Here is a 23,024-nt window from a genome sequence, read left to right on the forward strand (position 1 = left end):
TTTACCTTAATTGTTTTATTCCATTTTTATTTCTGTAAAACTGATATTCCCAGAGGTCTGCAACTATTCGAATTTCTTGTTAATTAATTTGATTTTTATATTTTCATACAAACTGCATTGCGAATAAATATGATTTTTAAATAAAAATATTTAATTTCTTATTGCGCAACAATGCGTATCCGATTTATCCTTTGTGCCCCCTGTACGTATAGGGTATGAAAATGTATTAAAAATTTGCATTTCAACATTAAATTATTACTGGAAGATTTTTATGACAAATTATGGGAGCGTAAATTATGTTGGGTTATACGTGGGGCCATCCCCCGCTGTCTGCTTATATATCAAAAGAGATCCACCAATAAACAAGCAAACACACACACACCGATGGGGGCAGCCATGTGTGTGTGTGTGTGTGTTGCCAAAAAGGCAATAAAAATATTTCGCTGCAGATCTTTTCTGCTTTATTTCGCCATTTTTATTTGTTTCTTCTTCAAGTTACGAGTGTGTGTGTGTGTGTGTGTGTGACTGTCTCTTTCCATGTCTGTGTGTGTGTGTGGGATTGGTTTGTTTGTATACAGCGTACACCTTGCTGCGTCGCATTTGCAAACGAAAACCTCTTTTATATGTATCTTTACGCTTGCCTGGCGCTTATCCTTGTTTGGGTGCTGCCTTCTCCTGCGCCTGTTGTACTGGCTGCTTGGCTGTTGTCCTCGCTGGCTCTCGCTGGCTTCACCCTACGATTTGTTTTTAAAAGCCGCTCAGCTGTGGCTGAAATAACTTTCTGTTTGTTACCTGTGTTAAAACAATAAAATTATTATTATTGCTCCACATGCTGGAATTTGAGGACTTAAATTGTTGCTCCGCTCTACCCTACCTCTCCCCCCCCCCCCCCCTTTCTCTCTCTTCCTTGGTGAGGTCCTGCTAGCATTCAGACAGCGTGCGCTCTGCCTGCCTCTCATATAATCATCGTCCATCATTTCTTGGCATCCTTATTCGACTTCGACTTCGACTTGCGGACCAGCGACCCTCGACAGGAATTTGTCATGCAATTTATTTTTTCTCTGGTGTAATTTTTTTCCCATTTTTCCATTTTTTCCACTTTTTTGTTCTTGCGTCGTTCAGCTAAAATTTTATGTCATTTGTTGATTGTATAAATTTCGCTGTTTAGCAGTTGCATTCGTCCTGCTCTGTCGAATGGCCCTTGGCTTTTGGGCTGAGCTGCGGCTCCGGCTCCGGCTGCGGCCTGGCCATTTTAAAGGTGCTAAAGGATTTTATGTTCGGCCTAACCGTGGCTTATTTGCGTTGTTAGTAGCCCCAGCTACTCGTGCTTTGTCGCTGCGAACTGGCTACATAAAAAATGATTTACTATATGGCGGGCTCTCCCTTTATGACAAGTCGTAAATTGCATTTTATGTCGCATCTTTGGTCGAGCTACACTTTTTCGCCTCTTTCCGTATATATATTTTTTCTTTTTATTTTCTTGTATATTTGTTAATTAAGATTGAGCATGATGTGCGGCAACTGCACACAGAAATGGCCAATTATGCAACGTGTTGCCAACTGCAGCCGAATGCCGAATCTCTGACTGCATATAGGGTAAACAGGCAGTCGGCACACCCATACACCCATACACCCATACTGGAAAACTATCTAACGTCGACCTTTTGCAGCGTTCATGCTTATTTTAATTAGACTCGAGCTGGCGACGACGCAGCTCTGTTGCCTGAGCCGGTGGTTCGGGCACAAAAGGCAAACTCAAATGTGTTGCCTTCCGTTGCGGAAATAGCTTGTACTTGAGCTTGTAATGCACTCTGACGTTGCCCCTCAACACACTCACACTCACACACACACACCCATACAGACACGCACAGAGGCAGTCATATATACAGGTGTACTTAGCTGCAGGTTAGCGTTAGCATCTGTATCTGTATCTGCTGCTCGGCTGCGGCATCTTGGCAGTCACAGCTGCACATCTTCTAGTGCAATGTATGTTGTTGCCTGCTTATGGAAAATTGCGAAAAAGGCTTTGCCAGCCAACCCGAGCAGGCAGCCAACCCAGCCAAGAGATTACGAAACGTGTCACAAGTGCAGTCTGCACCTTTTGAAGTTATGTTTAGAATGGCAACGGCGACAGCGCCGACTAATGAGTGGAATTAGAATTCAAAATATGGCAAAAAAGTCACGTTTTCTCAAATTAATGATTTGGGGCGACCACAGCAACAACAACACACACAAATACACACGGATACAGTCACATCATCATCATCGCCATCAGCTCAATCATCATCATGGCCAGACACTTGTCTTGTGGTCGATTGCTTCAAGTTTGGTATTTTTCTTAACCAAATGCGCATTGCCATCGCATTTCTAGAGAAAAATGTGGGCAATATTTGGGCCATGCACGAGCTCATCGCATGTTTTTCAATTTGTTGAATTTCCAAGTATTTACATTTGGCGTAGGAAGACGTTTAGAAAGAAGTAAGGATCTTGATATAAGGATATAAGAAATGAATAGTGACAAAAAATAAATGAGAGCCTTTCTTAACTTATTTTAAATTAACATTTTTGTTTTCTAGTTACTGACTTTTTGTCAAAAAAAAAAGGTGAGCAGATTGTCAGTAGATCTATTTCAAGAGCCTGCCTGGTTCCATCATCAACATCACTTGCCAACAACTTCAAACTATAATAGCATACACCTTACTTTCAGTTCCGAGCTTAAACGTGTTGCGAATTATAGCGTACAAAGCGATAAAAAGCAAACAACAAAGCGAAAGCTTTTTTTTGTGTTTTGTTTCTTTGTTTATAAAATTCCTAAATATAAAGCAAAGTAAGTGCCATAGTCTTGTAAAATGTTCTTTTGGTTTTATACCCTTGAAGAGCGTAATATTGTTATTAGTATTGAAGTGTAACGTATAAGCCCATAAGGCTTATATATTTTAGATCAGAATCAACGAGGAGTTGATCTAGTCTGTCTGTTTCTCTGCGAACTATTCTCTCTATTCTGCATAGGCTTTTCTTTCTGTTGCCGGCAGTATATATGTTGGAAATGCCCGGATTGGACAACAATATTATATGGCTGCGATAGTAACGATCGCTAGAAAATCAGGCTCTTGTATAAAAAACATTTTGATTATGAAGATATGTTGTTGGTCCGGTATTTATTATAAATTTGTTACATATTTTTTGAATCCGAGCAAATGCAGTGAATGCTGCCATAGCCGAAGACTCGCCGTCGCTATGTATTTACAGATTTATGGCAGTTGGTTGCCATATAATAATATTATTTGTATTATGATTCATATGAGCTGCCTGTAATTTGCCAATAAAACCTACTAAACAAATTTGTTTTTACAAGCCATATTCAAAGTTATAAATAGATAGATAGATAGACTGATAGAGTTAATAACATACTAGGTTTCATAATTAGCAAATTATAATGAATATCAGCCTCAAGACTTAAGGCATGAATTTGTACATTTGTTGTCGAAAGGGGAAACACAAATCTCTTTCGCATCATCAGAAATATTCATTAGCAATTGGTAAAAATTCTAACTAAAAATGTAATACAATTCCAGTTTTCCAGCATCATTGCTTGTGTTCGCTTATGGGAGATGCCTAATCCATGTCCGTTTATGGGAATGCAGTTTGTATAGAAAAAATTATGAAAAGCTTGTGTCTACAAAATATGTCCGGTTATAGGAGCTATCTGTAATCAGAGCTTTAGCTGTGTTAAGTATGTTTAATATATGATAAAATTTTGTTTAAGGCTTTTCTCTGAAAAGGACATATGTGAAACAAAGAAAAACCAAAATCAAACATTGCTTGGAGAATAGGTCAACAAAAGTGCTTAAAAGAGCCTCACCTGAGATTAAGCCATGATCAGAACTCTAACAGCCCATTGGGCTTGTGTGTGGGAGCGGGTTGGGGCTTAGAAAGGTGACAGATAGCATCGATGTGTGTCCCAAGTTGAGCTGAGCTGCATAAATATGTATCTGAAACTGCTTAATATCCAAATATATATTTAAATGCGCGGCAATTCCAGCGAACTTTTGTGTTTTGATTAAAATTGTGTGTTTCCGATAGATACACACGTAAATGTATCTATGCGATGCTCGTGCCAAACAATACACACGCACACCTCACGGAATAAAGAATTATGGGTATGCAAATAAGCTTAAAGCGCACAATCACAATCAAGAAACAACAACAACAACAACCATAATAACAACAACAGCAACAACAACTAGCGTAGCGGTAAAGTGTTTAGACACGCAATGTCAATAAAGTATCTTATCTGGGCACACACATTCGGCGGGCGATGGCCACGGATACGGATACTCATGGCAGCGCTCTTATATGGCATATATTATATATAAATACATATATATATATATACATATTCTTTCGGGGCTTATTCAATAATGCGTGCCTTTGAATTCTGATTATACATGTGTATAAAATGTATCTAAATGTGCGGCTGGGCTTGAGAGCCAGCAACCAGATACATGTCAAAGGGTTTGGTTAGCTCTGGGTCAGCTGTGTGTGTGGAAATGATCTTTGCATGTTTGGAAAACATTTTAGCACGCTGGGCGTGGCGAGTGCGTAACGGTTGCCCAGACCATGCGATATAAGCACACGCAAATAAACAGACAGACGGACAGACAGACTGACAGACGGACAAACGGACAGAGAGAAAGAAGAGCGACAGACGCTCCGAATTGCAAATTGAAATGTTAACATTTAAGCACGTATTAAGCACGTGGCTCTGCCTGCCTGCCTGCCTGAGTGTAAGTGTGTAAGTGTGTAAGTGTGTGTGTGAGTTCAACGATAAATCGATGAGCATATAGATTTGAGAGGCACCCACAGACATGCCCATGACCAGGCCAGAATCATTGTTCCCCCATCCGATTCGAATAAAAACCGAAACGAACTCACGTTAATGGCCTAAAGCACGCCATTTGCGAGTAGATGGCTAAAATATTGTGTAAAAAACGACATATTTTGCCATTCATATGCAAATTGTTGTCTTGGCCAAATTATCAAATACATATCTCAGTCTCGATTCATTGTAAATTTAATAAATTTGTTAAGTTCTTTGTGCTTCCATTTGGAAGTTGTCATTAAGGCATCAATAGCCGATGCTGTGTCTAATTTGACAGCCAGCTGCCATTAATTGCTGTTTGACAAGCAATTCATTAAAAAAAACCTAGAAAACATAATATATGTCCTATGCAAATTGCACAGGCATAGCCACAGCCATAGATACATTTACAGATACAGATACTGATACATCTGTGACGAGGCACTCCTTTTGGCGTTGTGCATAATAAATGTTCGTGCTGAGTGGAACACATGTAACGCATGTAGAAATGAGCTTTTAAACGCTACACCACCAGCAGCCTCAGTTTTGCATAGATACATTTGTATCTCGCAGATACATGCCGAAAATGTTACTGTTGATGGCCCTAACAAAATGCAAATGATTACAAAGCACAATCGTCTCGGGTTCCCATTCGTATAAGCCTGGACACGCGATCGGAGCATTTCATACAGATGCAGATACACCCACAGCTACGGCTGCAGCTGCAGATACATTTCATGCGGTGCATTTTCTTTTGTTTACATACGCATGCCATTGACGCAGCTATTTTTACACTGCAACACACAGCATGCAACTGCTTTCAGCTCTAAACATTGTCTTCCTTTTTGTTTCTGTATTTTTCTAGCTAATTTGCTAGTCGCTCTTCTTTTTATTGAAGCAGCCAAAGAATATTTATTGATGATATGACCACACCTATTTTATGAGCTCGCCCAGCCAGCAGAATGCCCAAAAATAAACCACAAATCCCCAGTGTTAAGTCCGAGATGCTGCAGTCCCGCCTGGGACTGCGTCTGCGGCAGCTGAGTGCACGGCCAGCTCACTTGAGAATTCTCACACCTCGTGCCTCTGTCGCTCGTGCCTGGGCTTTTGATCTGCTTTGCATTCCATGGCACATCAGAAAGTCGTAACTATTGACAAGATCTGCCCCCCGTCCCTGGCTCTTTGGGAATGGGGATGGGGATGGGAATGGGAAACAATAAACGAAGAATTGTTGGAAGCACTCGTGTATTTGTTTGCATTAATTTGTATATGTTACTTTAACGATTTAATGCACCCGTTTCGATTGTGGACCAGGTGATTGCACTCCGACATTTTTATATATATATATATATGGGTGGTCATAATGTACTCTAAAGTGCATATGCCATACGCACTTAGAGAAAAAGTGCTCACTAATTTTGGGGCTAAGTCCTTAACGTTGCCTGAATTGAAGTTTCTATTGCTGTGTAACTAATATTAAGTAATTCTTATTTAATTAACGCTAGATAATGCTAGATTAACTTATTAACTTATTTAATTCTTCTTTTATAAGCTTTTATCTTGTGCTAGATTAACCAATCTTAAGTAGCTATATTTTAATTTCCTTCAAGCTAATGCGAAATTAAATTATCTTAAGTATTTATTTAAAAATTAACTCTCATCTAATCTTTAATTAACTTTTATTCAATGCTAGATTAATGCGAAATTCTCATTGTTGCAAAGATTGAAGTTTCTTATGCTGTAAACTTTTATCAAATGCTAGATTAACTAATCTTAGGTACTTCTTCTTTAAATAACTTTTATCGAATTTTAGATAAACTAATTTTAGGTAATTCTTAAAGAAGAATCCACAAAAGTTGAGTTTTATATTATGCTAGATTAAAAAATCTTCAGCAATTCTTCTTTTATTAACTTTTATAGAGTGCTAAATTAACTACTATTAAGTAATTCTTCCTTAATTAACTTTATCTAATTCTAGTTTAACTATATTTAAATAATTCTTCCAAATATAATTAACTTTTATCTAATGCTTAATAAAACGATCTTTAGTATTTCTGCTTTAAATAACTTTTTTTTAATGATAAATAAACTAAGCTAAAGTCTATTAATCTATGGAATTTTATGCTGCCATTTCAGACTTAATTCAAGTACAAAAACTCTTGTAAAAATGTGTTAAGTTCTTTTTGTATAATAAACCTTCGAGCTTTTATACCAAAGATGGTTCATTCTTAATAAAAATAATATTCATATTACAAAGATGGTTCATTAAAATTTATAAATTCTACAATTTCGAGTGTATAAGCAAATATACGACATATATGTAAGATGCTGTGTTTTGTAATCGTAAATTCTTAATTTAAGAATATTCATTTTGCATTTTCCAACTTAGTTTTTCTCTAAGTGTACAAGTATATAAACTTATATATATTTGAAGCTATGCTTGTATTCGTAAATTCCTAAATAAGGAACATTTAAATTACAACTTCGAACAGCTTTTTTCTCTGATTGCAGGACACTTTGAAAATTAAAGCATATTAATGTAACAATCTCGAACATCGTCTTTCTCTGAGTGTATAAGCATATATATGTACATATACAAGCCGCTTTGTTTGTACTTGTTAATTTCTTAATTAAGGCATATTCATTTTACAATTTCGTTCATCGTTTTTTTCTCAGTGTGCATATGTAAGACGCTGTGTTTGTACTCGTAAATTGCTTGAGCATCTTTACTACTTCCTTTCCGATATCGCCATCGAATCGTGTGAATATGGCGCATCAATCACACGATAAGGCACAACAAAGCCACATGATGAATAACATCTGGCCATATAAAAGTGAATTGTTTTCTGCAAAATAATAAAGACAGAGAGTGAGATAGAGGGAGAGAGAGCACACAGAAAATAAAATTATGGAAATCTACTTCTCCTTCAGAGGCTGAAGAATTTATTTATAAAAGCAGCTCAACATATTGATTGATACCAAATTATATACGCTGCCGATCAAACGGATTTATTTGGAACTTGTTCTGTTTGCCAACAATTTTGTGGCTTCAATAATTTCTCAGCTCTTGCCAGAAATGTCAATAATGTGTCTGTTCTCACTGCCGTCTATCCAAAACCTGTCGATTCGAGTTATTAGGCCTAATATTTGGCAAGTCATCTTTTAATTAAGACCAGACCAGCCAACGTTGCATCTACTTATGCTAATGTGCATGTGATAATTAATTAATTAATTGATTAAATATAGTAGATACATATGGGCAGAAACATATTATTTGATGCTCAAATAACTTCAGGCACTTGAGCAGTGATAATTAGCTTTCTCTGTTATGATATTATAAAAACAAACAACAATGCTCAATTGAAAACCGTTTCAATATAAATTCAGCATTTTATTTAATCAATTTGGTTTATTGAAAACAAATTCAGTATTTAATTAGCACCAACTCCAAAACCAATTAAAAACTTGTCGAATATGGTCGCCGATGGCATATAATCTTTTTATGTATTTTCGACGATAAAACACTTCATAAATGGTTCTAAGCTGATTTAAACCTGTTTTGGTATATAGTACAAATTTTAAAAGTATTTAATTATGAATTTTTATACATCTTATTTTAATACAGATTTCTTTTAATTGCAACCACAAGAGTTGCCAAAGAAGTATTTATTAATAAAATTCTCATTCGCAGTATGTACGATTGAAAAACATACACAGTTTTTGTGTCGAATGAAGACTGTTTTTTAATAAATATTACAGTAAATATTTCAATATTGTTACACAGGACTTCCCACTAAAGACTTTTTCGAGCTCTAACAGCCGCATGTTAGGCACAGCGACCGTTATCAAGCATCTACGATATTCAATAATGTTAACATACAACTCGAATATCGCCAAGTTACACGCTTTACCTCTCTTCAGCTGTGCTGTGGCTAATGTTAGGCGCTCTTTTTCGAGCTTCGAAAAATCAAAGCAGTGGCTGAAGCATGCTCGTTTAACAGAAGAGCGCAGTCTGATAGCATGTTATGCTATTAGCTTAATTTTTCCTATTACTGTTATTGAATTAGATGCCGCTTTACGATCGAGCTCAGACTTATCAATAAGATACACAAGTATCTGTGAGATGCTAATACGTATGTGTAAGGTATTGTTTAAAAATTGAATAAAGCTTATTGAAGGTGCCAAAGTGTAGCATCTAAGAGCTAGTATATAATTGTTCATACTTAAATATGCCAGAGAGTTTTTTAAAACTTGGTCAGTTTTACCTAAATTCTTTGATAAATGCATGCCCGCCACAAATAAAATCAAAGGCAAGTCCATATTCACAAAAATATAGTTAAATGTTACTGTTTTTTGTCCGTATATTAAAAGCATCCCAGAGCCAGTATCTATTAGCAAAGTAAATAACATTTAAAGTCATATACAAATTTATTTGTATGCAAAAAAGAAATTTAAAAAGTTTGATACATTTTTCCATAATTTCTTTGATAAATGCATGCTGCCACAAATAAAATCAAAGGCACGTCCAAGTAGCTCGAAATTGCTGAGCTCTTTAGCTGCCGTCTCGGCTGCTTGGGCTGCTGTTGTACACAGTTCGATTTTCTCTTTAGAGCGCGAACTCGAATTTCGAAAAATCAAAGCAGAGTCGCAGCGACGCGACGACAGCACGAGACCAGCGCAGCGACGACTGCGAAGTCGTGTATCCAGTTGATACGCGAAGCTATAACGGTACACATGTTGCACACGGACTCTGCGCTCGTACGCTGAAATGTAGCCCAATACGTTCGCTTTAGGGTATCCGTTTAAAGCGCAGACCAAGCACACTCACACACCCACACGTTCGTACACTCACACACACACACAGGCAAACTCAAACGCACGCACAAATGTTAAATTTTATTGCATCTGTGTCTGTGTGTGTGTAAAGACTGTTAAGGTATTTGTGATATTTTAGTGACTTCGCCTTGCCTAAGTGCTTAACCAAAAACCCAAAAAAAATGTAATGAGTGCAATTGATTCAATATTGTCCTGCATATAATTTGTATTGACCCCTTCACTAGTGCTCGGGCAATTCCAATTTAAATTTCAGTTACAGTGCTCCGCAGTTCACAATACAAATTGCATTACCTGATGGCACACAACAAGGATTACCAAAATTTAAATATATTGATGAAAACGAAACAAAACAGTGACTAAAATAGCAGCAGCAGCAGCAGCAACAACAACAACAACAACAAGAATAACATTATTCCGGGTTCGTGCGCCGCGTGCCGGGTTCTGACTTTGAAAAACGCTCCACTTCACATAGCTCGACTCGTCTCGTCTCGCCTCACCTCACCTTGCCCCGACTCGACTCGAGTCGACTCGAGGCCGGCTTTTGCTCCTGTTGGCTCTTTGCGGGGCTAGTTGGCGCTGTTGCCGCCGTGCTGCGACTTCGTCGATAATTGGAATTTACGACTGTGGCATAAAAACAGGCGAATACAGACACAAGGATAAGCCCAAGCACGGCCCGTGAACGTGGTCCTAGCCGTTCCTTTGGCTCGTTTCTCGTTGCTCGTCAACGTTTTTGTCGCCCTTCTCCCTCGCCTCCTACCCAAACCCGTACCCGTTCCCCTGTCGCTGCGGGAATTGTTTGGTGACGCTGTAACTGTAACGGTAACGTTAACAGTGACTGGTTGGCGTTGGCGGTTTGTCGACTACTACCTAAGCTGTGCCTGCCACCCCCCGCGACACCCCGCGTAATCCCCTCCCCCCCTCGATAGTGTGCCGTGTAAATATCTTTTTTTGTACATTGTCGTTGTTGTCGCCGTTTTTTTGCAGTTGTTCCGGCTGTTTGCTGCTGGGCTGTGCACTTCAATTGGCCTGTCAGAGCCAGGCGCGCTGATTTGTTATGGTAATAGTTGTCAAAACGAGAGAGATTCGAGAGATCTTTAGTGGCACTTGATTACACTTGGCAGCGCCGACAACGACAACAACAACAACACAACAATATGAGAAATGTATTTTTATTGTGCTCCTGCGTGGGTCTAGTGCTAAATGATATGGCCAAAAGTGTGAACCTAAATCTTGGCCAATTAAGTGCGTGCGCTCGTTAGGCAGTGTCTTATTAAAGCAGACACATGCATATACCCTAACCTCTATATAAGTATATACTTAAATATATTTTTAATTTCAAACTCAGCTCAGACGGCGTGTCGCGCATTGATCTTATAAACTGATCAGCTGGTATTAAAAAAAAAACCTTTTAACAAAAATAGAAACAATAACAAAACAGTTGAAGCATTAAGCTCAGCTAAAACACAATAAGAAGACAAAAAAAACTAAATAAAATAAAATAAAAACAACATGGAATATTGAATGAACCGATTTCGAGTATGCACATATATTAAACTGGTGAGTTATCAGGCAGCTAATACAATTCTTGAAAATGTATGCTCATATCTGCATAATCGCAAATTAAGCTACATAATTAATAAGCCAAAAAGGCCCTTACCTTGCTGTCAGTTGTTGATAGAGCACCTTAATATGCCCATCAACTGGCTGCCGCTGCCGCTGTCGCCGCCGCCGCTGCTGCTGCTGGGCAGCACTCATAAAACTTTACAAAGCTAAGGCAGGAACACACACACACACACACAAGCACACACTATACTATATACTATATAGCTGTGTACCTGTATACTACCTGCTTACTATGTATCCGTATCTGTATCTGTATTTGTACGTGCCACTGCGTACCGTAAAGTATCAATGTCTGTAATCTTAATTAGCAACACCAGAGCGTTCGAGCCACAGCGCCAGCACTCGGCCCAAACATCTTTTAGCATTTTAAAGCGTCGTGTACAATTTTTTTTTTGTTAAATCAAAAGGCAAAAATATAAAGAAAAAAACTTGTGAAGAAAAATAGGGAAACCGGTTTGTATTATAAGTATTTTGTATTGGAGCTGAAGGTGTTTTTGTTGAAAATGGCCAGCAAATAAACAACGGGCGATTTGAACAAACCGCACTCAAAGCGGCCGACACGCCTGCCTTTATAACCGGCTGCCCATCAAGCAGTTAACAAACTTAACCGCTCATATATTAAATATGTAAAAGATATATGCACCAAGTATCTGAGCAAACACAGGCGCTCCCAAAGGAGCCTGCTAAATGACAAGCTGCACTTGTAAGTATACCCTTGCGCTGGGTATTGTAAGTGTGTCACCCATTGTGCTACGCATAAAACCAATAGCTATAGATATATACATTAATAGTCAGTCTCAACAGGTGGGTTCATCACGCCTATCCCGCCTTGCCCCCCCACCTGTCCATCTTATTCTAGGCAAACAAAGCGCTCAGCTTGAGTTAAGCTTGCTGAAACATGGCAAAGTCTTCTCTTCTTTTCAATTAATTTCTGTCCATAAACCGAAGAGAGATAGAAATAGTTGCTAATTTAATAGGAAAAACTTCCTTTATATTTCTCAAAAGCGAAAAGCAGTTAAAGGGTATTTAAACTTCGGCAACACAAAGAGAACTTCCATTTCTTGTTGTTGCCGCTGTTGTTCTTTGTGAAGCGTATGTTGGCACCTTTGGCTGCGTTTAATATGCAAATATCTTTTGATCTGCTCTCATGCTGAAAAACAAATTCGCACCTTGGATGCGAGATGTGGCAATGGGCAACGCCCCATTCCCCAAACCCTCAACCTCCCCTCCTAAGAACCAGCCAACCCCTTTGCCAGCCAGCCCCCCGCCAGACATACATGTGCACCGCACTTAAAATGATTTTTTATGGCGGGAAGCGTTTTAATTGCCGCCATTAGAAAACGCTTAGCACTATTTAAGATGCCCGTTTTGCAGCAGCGAAATATTTAATTGTAAATGCGTGTAAGTTGAGTGTTTTTCAATTTACATAAATTCCCTTCAATTCAGCCATTGCCCAACGCGCAAATATCAAAGTTCAGCTGTGATTCATTTGTAACTCATTTGTCTGATTGTGCAAAAAGCAAATGGCTAATGAATTAAATTGGGAAATTGCCATTTAAATTGTTTAAAACCACATTAAAATAATTTACGAAATTTGTTAAAGCAAAAAATTAATAAATCAGCGCATCTATTGTTCATTATTATTATTATTATTTATTTCGTTTTTTACTTTTTGTGGCCACAGAAAAACAGATAAAACCTAATGAATTTACAATGAGCAAGAATTCAAGTTCATTGATGTATGTTTCGCATTAGCCAGAACCGGTTCAGTACAAATCGTTGGCATTTAAAACAAATAATCGAGCTGAAAGGCTGAAAAGCTGGCCCATAGGCCCATTGTCGGAGTTGGCCGCAACAAAAACAATCAGAAATCATATTCATAGTCAAATTGTGAATGCCATGCCATACATATTTACGGACAGCATTATATCTTTTGCTTTTGTTTTGCCTTGTCTAGAATATCGTAATAATTAATTAAGTTATAATATTAAATGTCCATAAAGGGGCATTATGGCCATAACTTTGAGTGCTTGTGGATATACGATCATGAGCCATGCTTGATTGGCCACGACATCTTCAAAAGTTTGTGAAAACCCATAACTCTCCTCTCCGTTATCAGCCAAGAGATCTAATACCTTTATAAGGCAGTCGAGAGCGTAAGAGACACACACATATGCACATACCCATATGGCCTAATCCAGAGTAGCCTCTGATTTTGCTCTTTGACTATGTGTGTGTGTGTGTGTGTGTGTCACATTCCATAGCCACAATTTATGGTCGAGATGAGCGAGAGTTGGATTGGGGAATGGGAATGTGCAGTTGGAGGAAGCTAACCAATCATGCTTACTTTCGTCATAACCTCTGAGTAACAAAGTTATTTTGTGTGAGCTGTTGTCAGTGTTTTTTTTCTGTTTTTTCTTTGCTTTTTTGGCAATGCGGACCATGTGCCAAATAAATGACTCTACATTTTTAAAGATATTATGCTGACAGTTGAGCTTGAGCTGGAGCGATTCAGAGCACCTGGCAACGTAGCAGCAAGAGCAAGAATTTCACCAATATTTGTACATATATATATATTGAACGATTGACCGCAATAACGTCATGAATTCATTTTCATGCCCATGAGCTCATCTATCAAAAACAAAGATTTCGAACAGAACTCATATGACATTTGCTTTTGCTCTGGCAAGCATTGCTCACAATTGTTGTTGACTGTTCAATTTGAGAATTGTACGCCCGAAAGGATTGGCAAGCCACAAAATGCATGTTATCAACAATCTTATATAAAATTATAACATTTTGACCAATCGTAAAACAAATTTGTTGATTGCTGAAAAAAGCTTTGCACTTGATTTCATTTTTGGTGTCGCTTCAAGATTTTTCATCATTCATACTCAGCTGTCATAGAAATGTTCGAAAGTGGATTTTTCCTAGTATTGTACAGAAACTTGTGTCCTACACATATATAAAACTGTTCGTCCTGACAGCCCGAAGCTTAAGAGCTGAAATTTTTACTCCATATTATCCTATATGATGAAGCTGCGAGCTAAGGCGGAGTTTTGGGTAATTCCAGCCACAAGTGTGCAAAAATCGTGGAAATTGGCTGCATGAAACTTTGCTTGTTTACAATCCGTGCACACTCAAACTTATTCTTAGGGGATCCTTGTTCAACTCCATCTAAAAGTTGTTTCACACTTTTCGCAAATTTCACCCCCAATTGGTGGAAATGAGTATTAAAGATTTAAGTGTAAAAATTCGCGTTTAAATGAATTGCCAAGAATCTGTATTCAAATTCATTTGGGACTTGTTGTACACTTTTACACTTGTACACTACAAAGATTTGCTGGGCGACGCTTCGGGCTCAAACTTACGTCCGAATATCTCTTTGAGAATTCTTCTGAGACGTCTTTCAAACTTTTTTGTTGTATACAACTTTTATTTGTCCTCCGATTGGCTTCTAATTGATGTTAAAAGATTTTTGTTCAAATCAATTTTTAAACTGTTTCGTGGAATCCACCATCCAATCAGCTTCTTATTCATTTTCAAAGATCTTTGTTGATAGTTTTTTCACAGTTTTCAGAAATTTCACCCCTTTTTGGGGGGAATGAAGTTTAAAGAATTGGGTGTGAAGTTGCGGATTAAAATATACTGCCAAAATCTTTAAGAAAATTTATTCAAGACGTGTTTCACGCTTTTCGCAAAATCCTAACTTCCTGCGTGAAAAGTATTAACTAATGTTAATTTTCGACTTCAAGAATCTCACCAAGAGACGGAATGGGCGGCAAGTTTTAGATGATGCCAACTTTTAGTTCTTTATTTGCTCTACTTCAAACTCATTTATATGCTTGTATCTATATAAGATATAGCTTAGAAAGTGCAGTTCAAGATAGTTTTGGTAGATTTAGGTTGCCCATTGCGATATTTTGAATGTTTTGTTGTGGATACAACCACAGCAACTTCTTGCATACACGGATAATTGCAGCAAAATCGCTAATTGCAATTTACAATCAGCTTTAGATACAACTACATCTATAGACTGCGCTCCATAAACTCAGTAACTGAGAGCGGAGCAAATGTGAACTTTATTGTATAACAAATTGTCTCTTCCCCAGAATTTGATAACAATTCAGCTAATCCACATATAAAAGAGGTAATATTTCAGGCTTACAATTGGCACTGGGATCGGATTACCTTTTGCTAAACTGCCTGAAACTGAAATTCAATAAAAGTATTTAAACTTAAAGATAGTTTTCCTCCGGTATTTCTGTCAATAATATAATTAATTTTTCCTTTGAAATGCAAATAGTTTGACCATGTGTGTTTGAAGCATTTCATTAAGTGTTGCCACAAACACATTTCATTTATATATATGTGCTTTGAATGCATTTACGCTTTACCCACAGAAAGAGAAGCAACCCCCTCGTAACCGAGCCCAAGATGGCCAACAACTTGACACGGGCACTTAATCTCCACTTGAAGGCTTAAAGGAGTACGAGTGAAATATATATAAATGAATTAATAGGCAAAGGAAAGCAAGCAGAGAAATGCATTCTGAGCTCAACAACGATTACAATTGCAATTGCCGGCAGGAGCAGGAGCAGGAGCTGGATCAGCAACAGATCCAACAGAACGTCAGCTGTCAACGATACCCGCTGCGTAAGAATGAAAAGATGGCATCGGTGCATTTAGTTGTCCTGCTGCTGATAGCCAGTTGCTGGAGTCAGACGGCGTGCTCCTATCTGGAGCCGGACGAGCTCATACACGAGCTGGACAGACCGGTGCCGTTGACATCGGTGCAGGGTGTCCTGGGCAGGCAGGCAATGCTGCCGTGTGATATAACGCCGCTGGAACGCGACGATGCCGTCTATATGGTGCTCTGGTTTCGCGAGGGCGATGGCGAGCCCATCTACAAGTGAGTCGTGCGGAGTTTTTAATTAGCAACTTGGCCCATTTGCAGCGGCATGCGTCCAAACTCTATATTTGCAGCTTTGATGTGCGCGGTCGTCAATTCGGGCAGGCGCGTCTCTGGTCCTCGCCGCTGGCCTTCGGGACGCGGGCCCACTTCAGCAGCACCTCGCATCCAGCGCAGCTGAAAATCGACAATGTGCGGATTGAGGATGAGGGCGCCTATCGGTGTCGTGTGGACTTTCGTAACTCGCCCACCCGCAATCTGAAGATAAACCTGACTGTTATTGTGCCACCGGATAGACCCATTATCTATGAGCCCAACAGGCATGACAAGACCAGCAATGTGGAGTCCTTCAACGAAGGCAACGATATTGTGCTGGCCTGCGAGGTATCCGGCGGTAAGGGTCAACTTCCTCCCCCTCCTACAGCGCCCGGGTGCCGTGCATCTAATTGATTTATTAAATGGTTTATAGGTCGGCCGCGCCCCAATGTTACCTGGTACTTGGATAACACGGTCATCGATGAGTCATTTGATCAGCGCGCCGATGGCAAAACCATAAACCATTTATCCTATCCCAATATTGGCCGACAGCATCTGAATGCGCGACTTGTGTGCGTAGCCAGCAATACGAATCTGACGCCGCCAAACAACAAGGTCGTCATATTGGATGTCAACTGTGGGTCTAACAGCTGGATTAATGTCTGGCTTAGATGCTCATCCATTGCTTTTATTGTCCACAGTGAAACCTGTTGCCGTGCATATCCTGACCAAGGATCGCTTTGTCTCCGCGGATCGTACCTATGACATTGAGTGCAAAAGTTCCGGCTCTAAGCCGCCGGCTTTAATCACCTGGTGGAAGGGCAACAAGCAGCTAAAGAAACTCACCAAGAATGTAAGTATTTCAACCACCCCGCCCTTCAAAATAAATAAACGCTTCCCATTCAATATGTACAACTACACGCGCTCATTAATATTAAGAAAACACAATAATTAATATAATGGTGTACTTACACACACATATGTGTGTATGTGTATTGGTTAGTTTAGATCAATAACTAATTAGCCCATTTACAAGAAAGAAAACAAAATTGATTCAAATTAAATAAATTTATTAACATTTTATGGGTTTACTCTAGAAGTTACAGAAAGGTTTTTGTATTTTGCTTTTATTTTATATTCCATGTTTATATTTTATATATTGTATGTATGTATGTGTAAGTGGGATCTTATCTTATCGAGAAGTTAGGTTTTTAATTCTCTTTGTAATTTAAATTTATTTTTTTTTTAAATATATTTATGTTAGTTTAAGTATATGAAAAGTACTTAATTAACTAACTAAATAACCCACTTAAGCAAACTCTTAAGAGTATTAATAATAACCGAATTGATTCTAATTAGGTTAAATTACGAGCATTTTTGGGTTCACTTCCAAAATGCCATTTTATTGATTTAGGAAAGAACAGAGGGCTTAACATGTTTTGCGCGTACTAATTACGTTGATGTAAGTAGATAAATGCGACCCTCAACATTAACATAATAATTATATATACATGTATATATATATATATATATATATATATATTATTTATTAAATTATAAAACATTTAAATTATCAAAATTAATTCAAATTTATGGGCTTGCTTTCCAAAAATTTCAGAGTCTTAAATATATTTAAAAATATAATAATTATAAATAAATAAATATATAAAAAATATATGTATATATATGAAATCAATAAATAACTTAATAACTTAATAACTTAAATAATATATAAATATATAAAATTAAGAAGTTCATAAAATTCATAAAGCATTAACCAAGCATTAACCATTTATACCTCAGTTATAAACCAAATTGTTTGTTTGATTTAATTAATTTATTAAAATCAAAAATGAAAAGAATCTTGATTTAATATATTTCTTATCCTTTCGATATATAAGCTAATTATATTTATAATTATTATAGGTATATTTTTATTATATTATTGTACGTTAATCTATATTATTATATATTAAAATTTATTGCATTAGATATGTATAATTATATTAAATAAACATCCGAACAATTAATATATATCATCAAATCGCACCAAACTTTCCATCATAAATGAAGTCTGCTTTTTATCGCAAGCCTGCTAAGAACTAGAGTAAGGGTATTCAAGCTTCGGCACTTCGAAGTTATTTAAAAGATAACAGAAAACTCTATTGATTTAAAGTTAAGGTCGATAAATAATGAATACTACGAGCAGCTATGCTCCTTAATAATTTAAGAAAACAAAACTTTACCTCGGCTCAACGGAATAAATAATAAACTGCGAGTAAAGTTTTAGTTTTGTGATGTTGCTAAATTTGGATAATTTGTTTCGTTAGTAAATATGTAAGCTCATTACGTATTGATCGGCCCTCGGGGCGTTAAGTGTACTTATAATTGCAGCTATTTTCATTTAGAGTTACGGTCAAGCTTTCGCTTTCAGTTTCTGTGTCTGTATCTGTTTCTGTTACACTTGGGCTTTTGCTCTCGCCTCAGCTTTCTTTTTCATTATTCATTTCGTAATGGACTCTGTTTGCGCTTCTTTTTTAGTTTAATGAGCCAGACAATCAATCCCTAAGTATACTGACGTTCACGCCCACCCGGGAGGACGATGGCAAATATTTAACATGTCGGGCAGAAAATCAATTCATCGATGGCAGCTCCATCGAGGACAAATGGCGGCTCATTGTGCACTGTAAGTGGCTGGTTAGGTATTTAAGGACGAAGCTGCCTGTTGGGGATGTGGGCGCTGTGGGCGGTGTGGGCGGTGTGGGCCACCTGCAGCGATTTCTAATTACTCAGAGATCCTGGCTGTGATAGAAGACAATGAGAAATTCTGTTTGCATTTTGCAGACCAGCCCACAACGCTGCTGAAGATGGGCTCCTCGCTGAATCCGGACGATATTAAGGAGGGCGATGATGCCTACTTCGAGTGCATCGTGCAATCGAACCCGAAGCCCTACAAGATGTCTTGGTTTCACAATGTAAGCTATAATTATAATGTTTGGCAATGATAAAGCAACTCACGCAACCATCAACAACGTTGCACAGGGCAAGGAGCTGCAGCACAACATCTCTGTGGGCATCATCCTGTCGGATCAATCCCTGGTGCTGCAGAGCGTCTCGCGCGCCTCCGCCGGTGACTACACCTGTCTGGCTGTCAACTCGGAGGGCAAAGGCCTCAGTAATCCGGTCACATTGCGCATACGCTGTAAGTAAATGCCCGGACAATCTGTGAACTGGGAACTGTTGGGAACCGAGTTGGGTTGGGTGCCACGGCAATTTGGCATTGGCCAACGTCTCTATGTAATTTACAATTTAATCCTTGAGCTTGAATGTCTTTTAATGCATTTACGTAAGGGGTTTTCATTGCCGGCTTGGCCGCAGTCCAAATGCCGTCGCACCAAAGTTGAGTGGGCGTGGGCGTAACTGAGTGTAAGCTCCATGCCCCACGCCCCATGCCCCAAACCAGCCCCCATACACCACGTTAATGACCAAGATTATGGCGCAATGAATGCATGGCCTGCCTTGGCACCAGCCACGGCTCTGTCCCTGGCTCTGCCTCTGGCTCCAGCGCGAATGGGCTCATGTATCCCAAATGAGAGCGGGCAACAACTGCAGTCCCCAATTAATTCATAGAAGTTTTAAAGACCGCAGCCCATATTTGTGCGGTTTATTTAAGCCACTTTCGGCTGGGCATTAAATATTTCAATAAAATGCTTTAATTATTTATTTCGCCCATAGACGCGCCCATCTGTGCCATCGACCACGAGGAGCTGTTGGGCGCCCTCAAGCACGAGACGTTGCCATTGAAGTGCGAAGTGGACGCCTCCCCGCCCGCCGACTCCTTCCACTGGACCTTCAACTCATCCGGGGAGCAAACGGAGCTGCCCGCCCGCCTGCACTCCAGCGAGGTGAGACCCCATTCAGCCCCTCCTCCCCCTAACTGTAAGATGTTTCAAATGATTGAGGTGCTTAAGAGCTTAAGAGCCAAAGCATTTCAAGTTACGGATTTTAGTTAATTTGATCATCTTGGCACACAAGTGTTGGTCTCTTAGGTCAACCAAATACTATAGCAAATTGTCCTTGCAGACGGGCATGTCACGCTTGAATTATACGCCCAGCTCGGACCTGGACTACGGCACCATTTCCTGTTGGGGCAAGAACTCCATTGGCCTGCAGAAGAGTCCCTGTGTCTTTCAAATTGTCGCAGCGGGTAGGTCCCGGCCATTATCGAAACATATACATATATACGATATATCTATAATGTGATATGATCTGATCTATCTTCAGGGCGTCCGTTTCCACTGCAAAACTGTACGGTGAGCAATCAGTCGGTGGATTCGCTGCAGGTGGATTGTGTCGAGGGATTCGATGGTGGCTTGCCACAGAGCTTTATGCTCGAATTGGTCGAGTTGCAGTCGCTGCGCCTGGCCAGAAATATAACAATAAACGTAAGTATATTAAATGTTAAATATATATAGAATATATATTTACTTTAGATGTGGCCGCTTTCACTGCGTAGCGCATGCAATTTTACACAAAATTCTTAATATAATTTATTTCCACATAAATTTCAATAAATACTTTTCATTGCTTAATGCTCAATAATTCAAGACTTTACTCGCAATGCCAAAGAAATTTGTAAAGAAATAAATTATTTGATTCATTTATTTATCTTTTCTTCAGAACTTAATTAAATAGAAAACTTTTGACTTTATTAGCTAGATATTAGTTTCTAGGGGTTGGCGTCGCTTAAGCCTGCATTTTTCTTGTATTTATGTAATTCATAAAAGTTAATACAATTTCTAACTAGTTAGTTAATTAGCTAGTTCGTATTTCGTGTCGTCTTTTGAAATTCCCTAGCATAATATAATATAATAATATATTAATTACCCCTTATTTCTATATGCCCAAATGTAGCACACACCTGTGACATTTGTGATCGAGAACCTGGATCAGGCAGCCACCTATCGCATGATCATATTTGCTGTGAATGTCAAGGGTCGCTCGGAGCCGATCATTATAGACGACATCAACTTTAAGGGCGTGGCGAAACTAACCGGTCAGTTCGAAAACTGAAACTAGCGTATGCCTTGAAACTGAACCTCATAATCATGATTTATAACTTTTGCAGGCAGCTCCACGGGGCTAAGTGTGCCGCTGTCGCCATTCCTGGCTGGCCTGACGCTCGTCTGTGGCCTGCTGTTTGCCATATCCTGCATCATACTGGCCGCCATATATAGAAGATTCTCAAATCGGTATGTTTAATTGCACGGCTTAATGGGCAACCAGTTTGCCTAATGCACAAATTTGAATTGCAGCCGCAACGATAATAATCTGAAGGCCGTAAAGCACACACAATTGGCCATACCGACTGACTGCCAGCTGGACCCGCTGCATCCCAACCCCCACACAAATGGCCATGGCCAGCCGCAAGGACAGGCACAGCACGAGCAGTCCAATCACCAGTCGCACCACAGTCTCCTTCCAATTAATTGTGATAATCGGAATGCGGTCGAACGTGGCACACTGAGCGAGGTAAGCATAGACAGTGGCACGAGAACATCGCCAAGTGGCCAGGGCTTGGCCATCTCCATGGGCGGCGATACGATGCGCTCCACGGCGCGCACTCGGGCTAATGCACAAGTGCTCAGCGATCAGGCTGAGATAGATGACACCGATCCAGATGTTATACCCAATCAGTATGGTACGTGCTCCAATGGGAATTCCCCAAGTCCTTGCAACCAACTGTTCCTCCATTCCATTATTATTATTTTCCCACAGAGAAACGCCCACTAAAAGCCTTGGGCGCATCACCGGGCTTTGCCAGTCCCGCGACGCGGCTTACGCATCGCGATTATTGTGGTGGGCGGGACGCGGAGCTGCTCAAGAGCAATGCGGACAGCGTGGGTGTGGTGGCAGGTCTGGTTGGCACGGATGCCAATACCATTGGCCTGTTGAGCAATTCAGGCAACGAGGTGCTGCACTATACGTTCCGGCCAAGTAAACAAATTGTAAGTAACTAAAATCGAAATCGGCGTACATTACATGATAATACAAATGCTAGCCGGCACTCAAATATACCCCCTCTATCGCTACCGCCCACAGAGCTATGCTACACTCAATAAGAAGGGCATAACCACGTGTAGCCCGCCGCTGGGTGCGTTGACATATAATATAAGTACATCGACGCCCTCATCATCATATCATCTAACACCGCAGCCAATGGAAGTCAGTCTGCTCAGTCCGAATAATGCATCGGTGACCTCGTCATTAAGTGAATATCGTTTTCGGCCCGAGGTAGTCACCACTTCGAATCGCATACAGGAAAGTTGTATATAAGCTTCATACATGCATTAAAGCTACATATCTGCATACAATAATTATACATATACATATATATATATATATATATATATATATACTTTATATATATATAGAGATCAATGTAGTTGTGTGTGAGTGTAAAAACAAATGCAATTGTATTAATACATAAATATCGTAATACCCTAGCAGCTGGACATATACACCTATATACATATGTATATAGATATTTACTCGCATGGTTTGAGGCAAGACTTCTTTAACTTTAAGCATTTCTGTGTAATTGTTGCATTATTTATTTAGGTAACAATGCCAAATGTGTAATTGCAATCCACTCGTTTTGTAAATACTTAACTCGCTGTCATTTGTTGTAATTAAGACCTAATACTCTAAACGTTAACGTTGAACGAATACCTAATGATGCAGCATATATATGTA

The 23,024-nt window shown here is 39.2% G+C and overlaps 1 protein-coding gene and 1 long non-coding RNA gene across 2 annotated transcripts; one reads left to right on the top strand and one right to left on the bottom strand.

Moving 5' to 3' along the window:
* Nucleotides 1-452: 452 nt before the first annotated feature.
* On the bottom strand, nucleotides 453-2,596 carry LOC135438364 (uncharacterized). Its single transcript, XR_010437873.1, has 2 exons — nucleotides 1,888-2,596; nucleotides 453-792 (listed from the first exon to the last, which is right to left on the bottom strand). It is a non-coding gene; the product is annotated as an uncharacterized LOC135438364 (long non-coding RNA).
* Nucleotides 2,597-11,099: 8,503 nt separating this feature from the next.
* On the top strand, nucleotides 11,100-22,692 carry side-IV (sidestep IV). The gene is made up of 16 exons (XM_064696872.1): nucleotides 11,100-11,254; nucleotides 15,724-16,232; nucleotides 16,307-16,626; nucleotides 16,702-16,905; nucleotides 16,970-17,121; nucleotides 18,810-18,954; nucleotides 19,113-19,243; nucleotides 19,311-19,470; nucleotides 20,004-20,173; nucleotides 20,352-20,475; nucleotides 20,553-20,713; nucleotides 21,183-21,324; nucleotides 21,397-21,520; nucleotides 21,584-21,969; nucleotides 22,047-22,276; nucleotides 22,371-22,692. Exons 2-16 carry the CDS (start codon nucleotides 15,865-15,867, stop codon nucleotides 22,602-22,604), a joined length of 3,051 nt encoding a protein of 1,016 aa, XP_064552942.1. The 5' UTR covers nucleotides 11,100-11,254; nucleotides 15,724-15,864; the 3' UTR covers nucleotides 22,605-22,692.
* Nucleotides 22,693-23,024: the final 332 nt, after the last annotated feature.

This window comes from Drosophila montana, unplaced genomic scaffold (assembly GCF_035044405.1).
Source record: "Drosophila montana isolate Dmon_TW-CO22-7 unplaced genomic scaffold, ASM3504440v1 contig_3848_1, whole genome shotgun sequence".
Classification (NCBI taxonomy): Eukaryota; Metazoa; Arthropoda; class Insecta; order Diptera; family Drosophilidae; genus Drosophila; species Drosophila montana.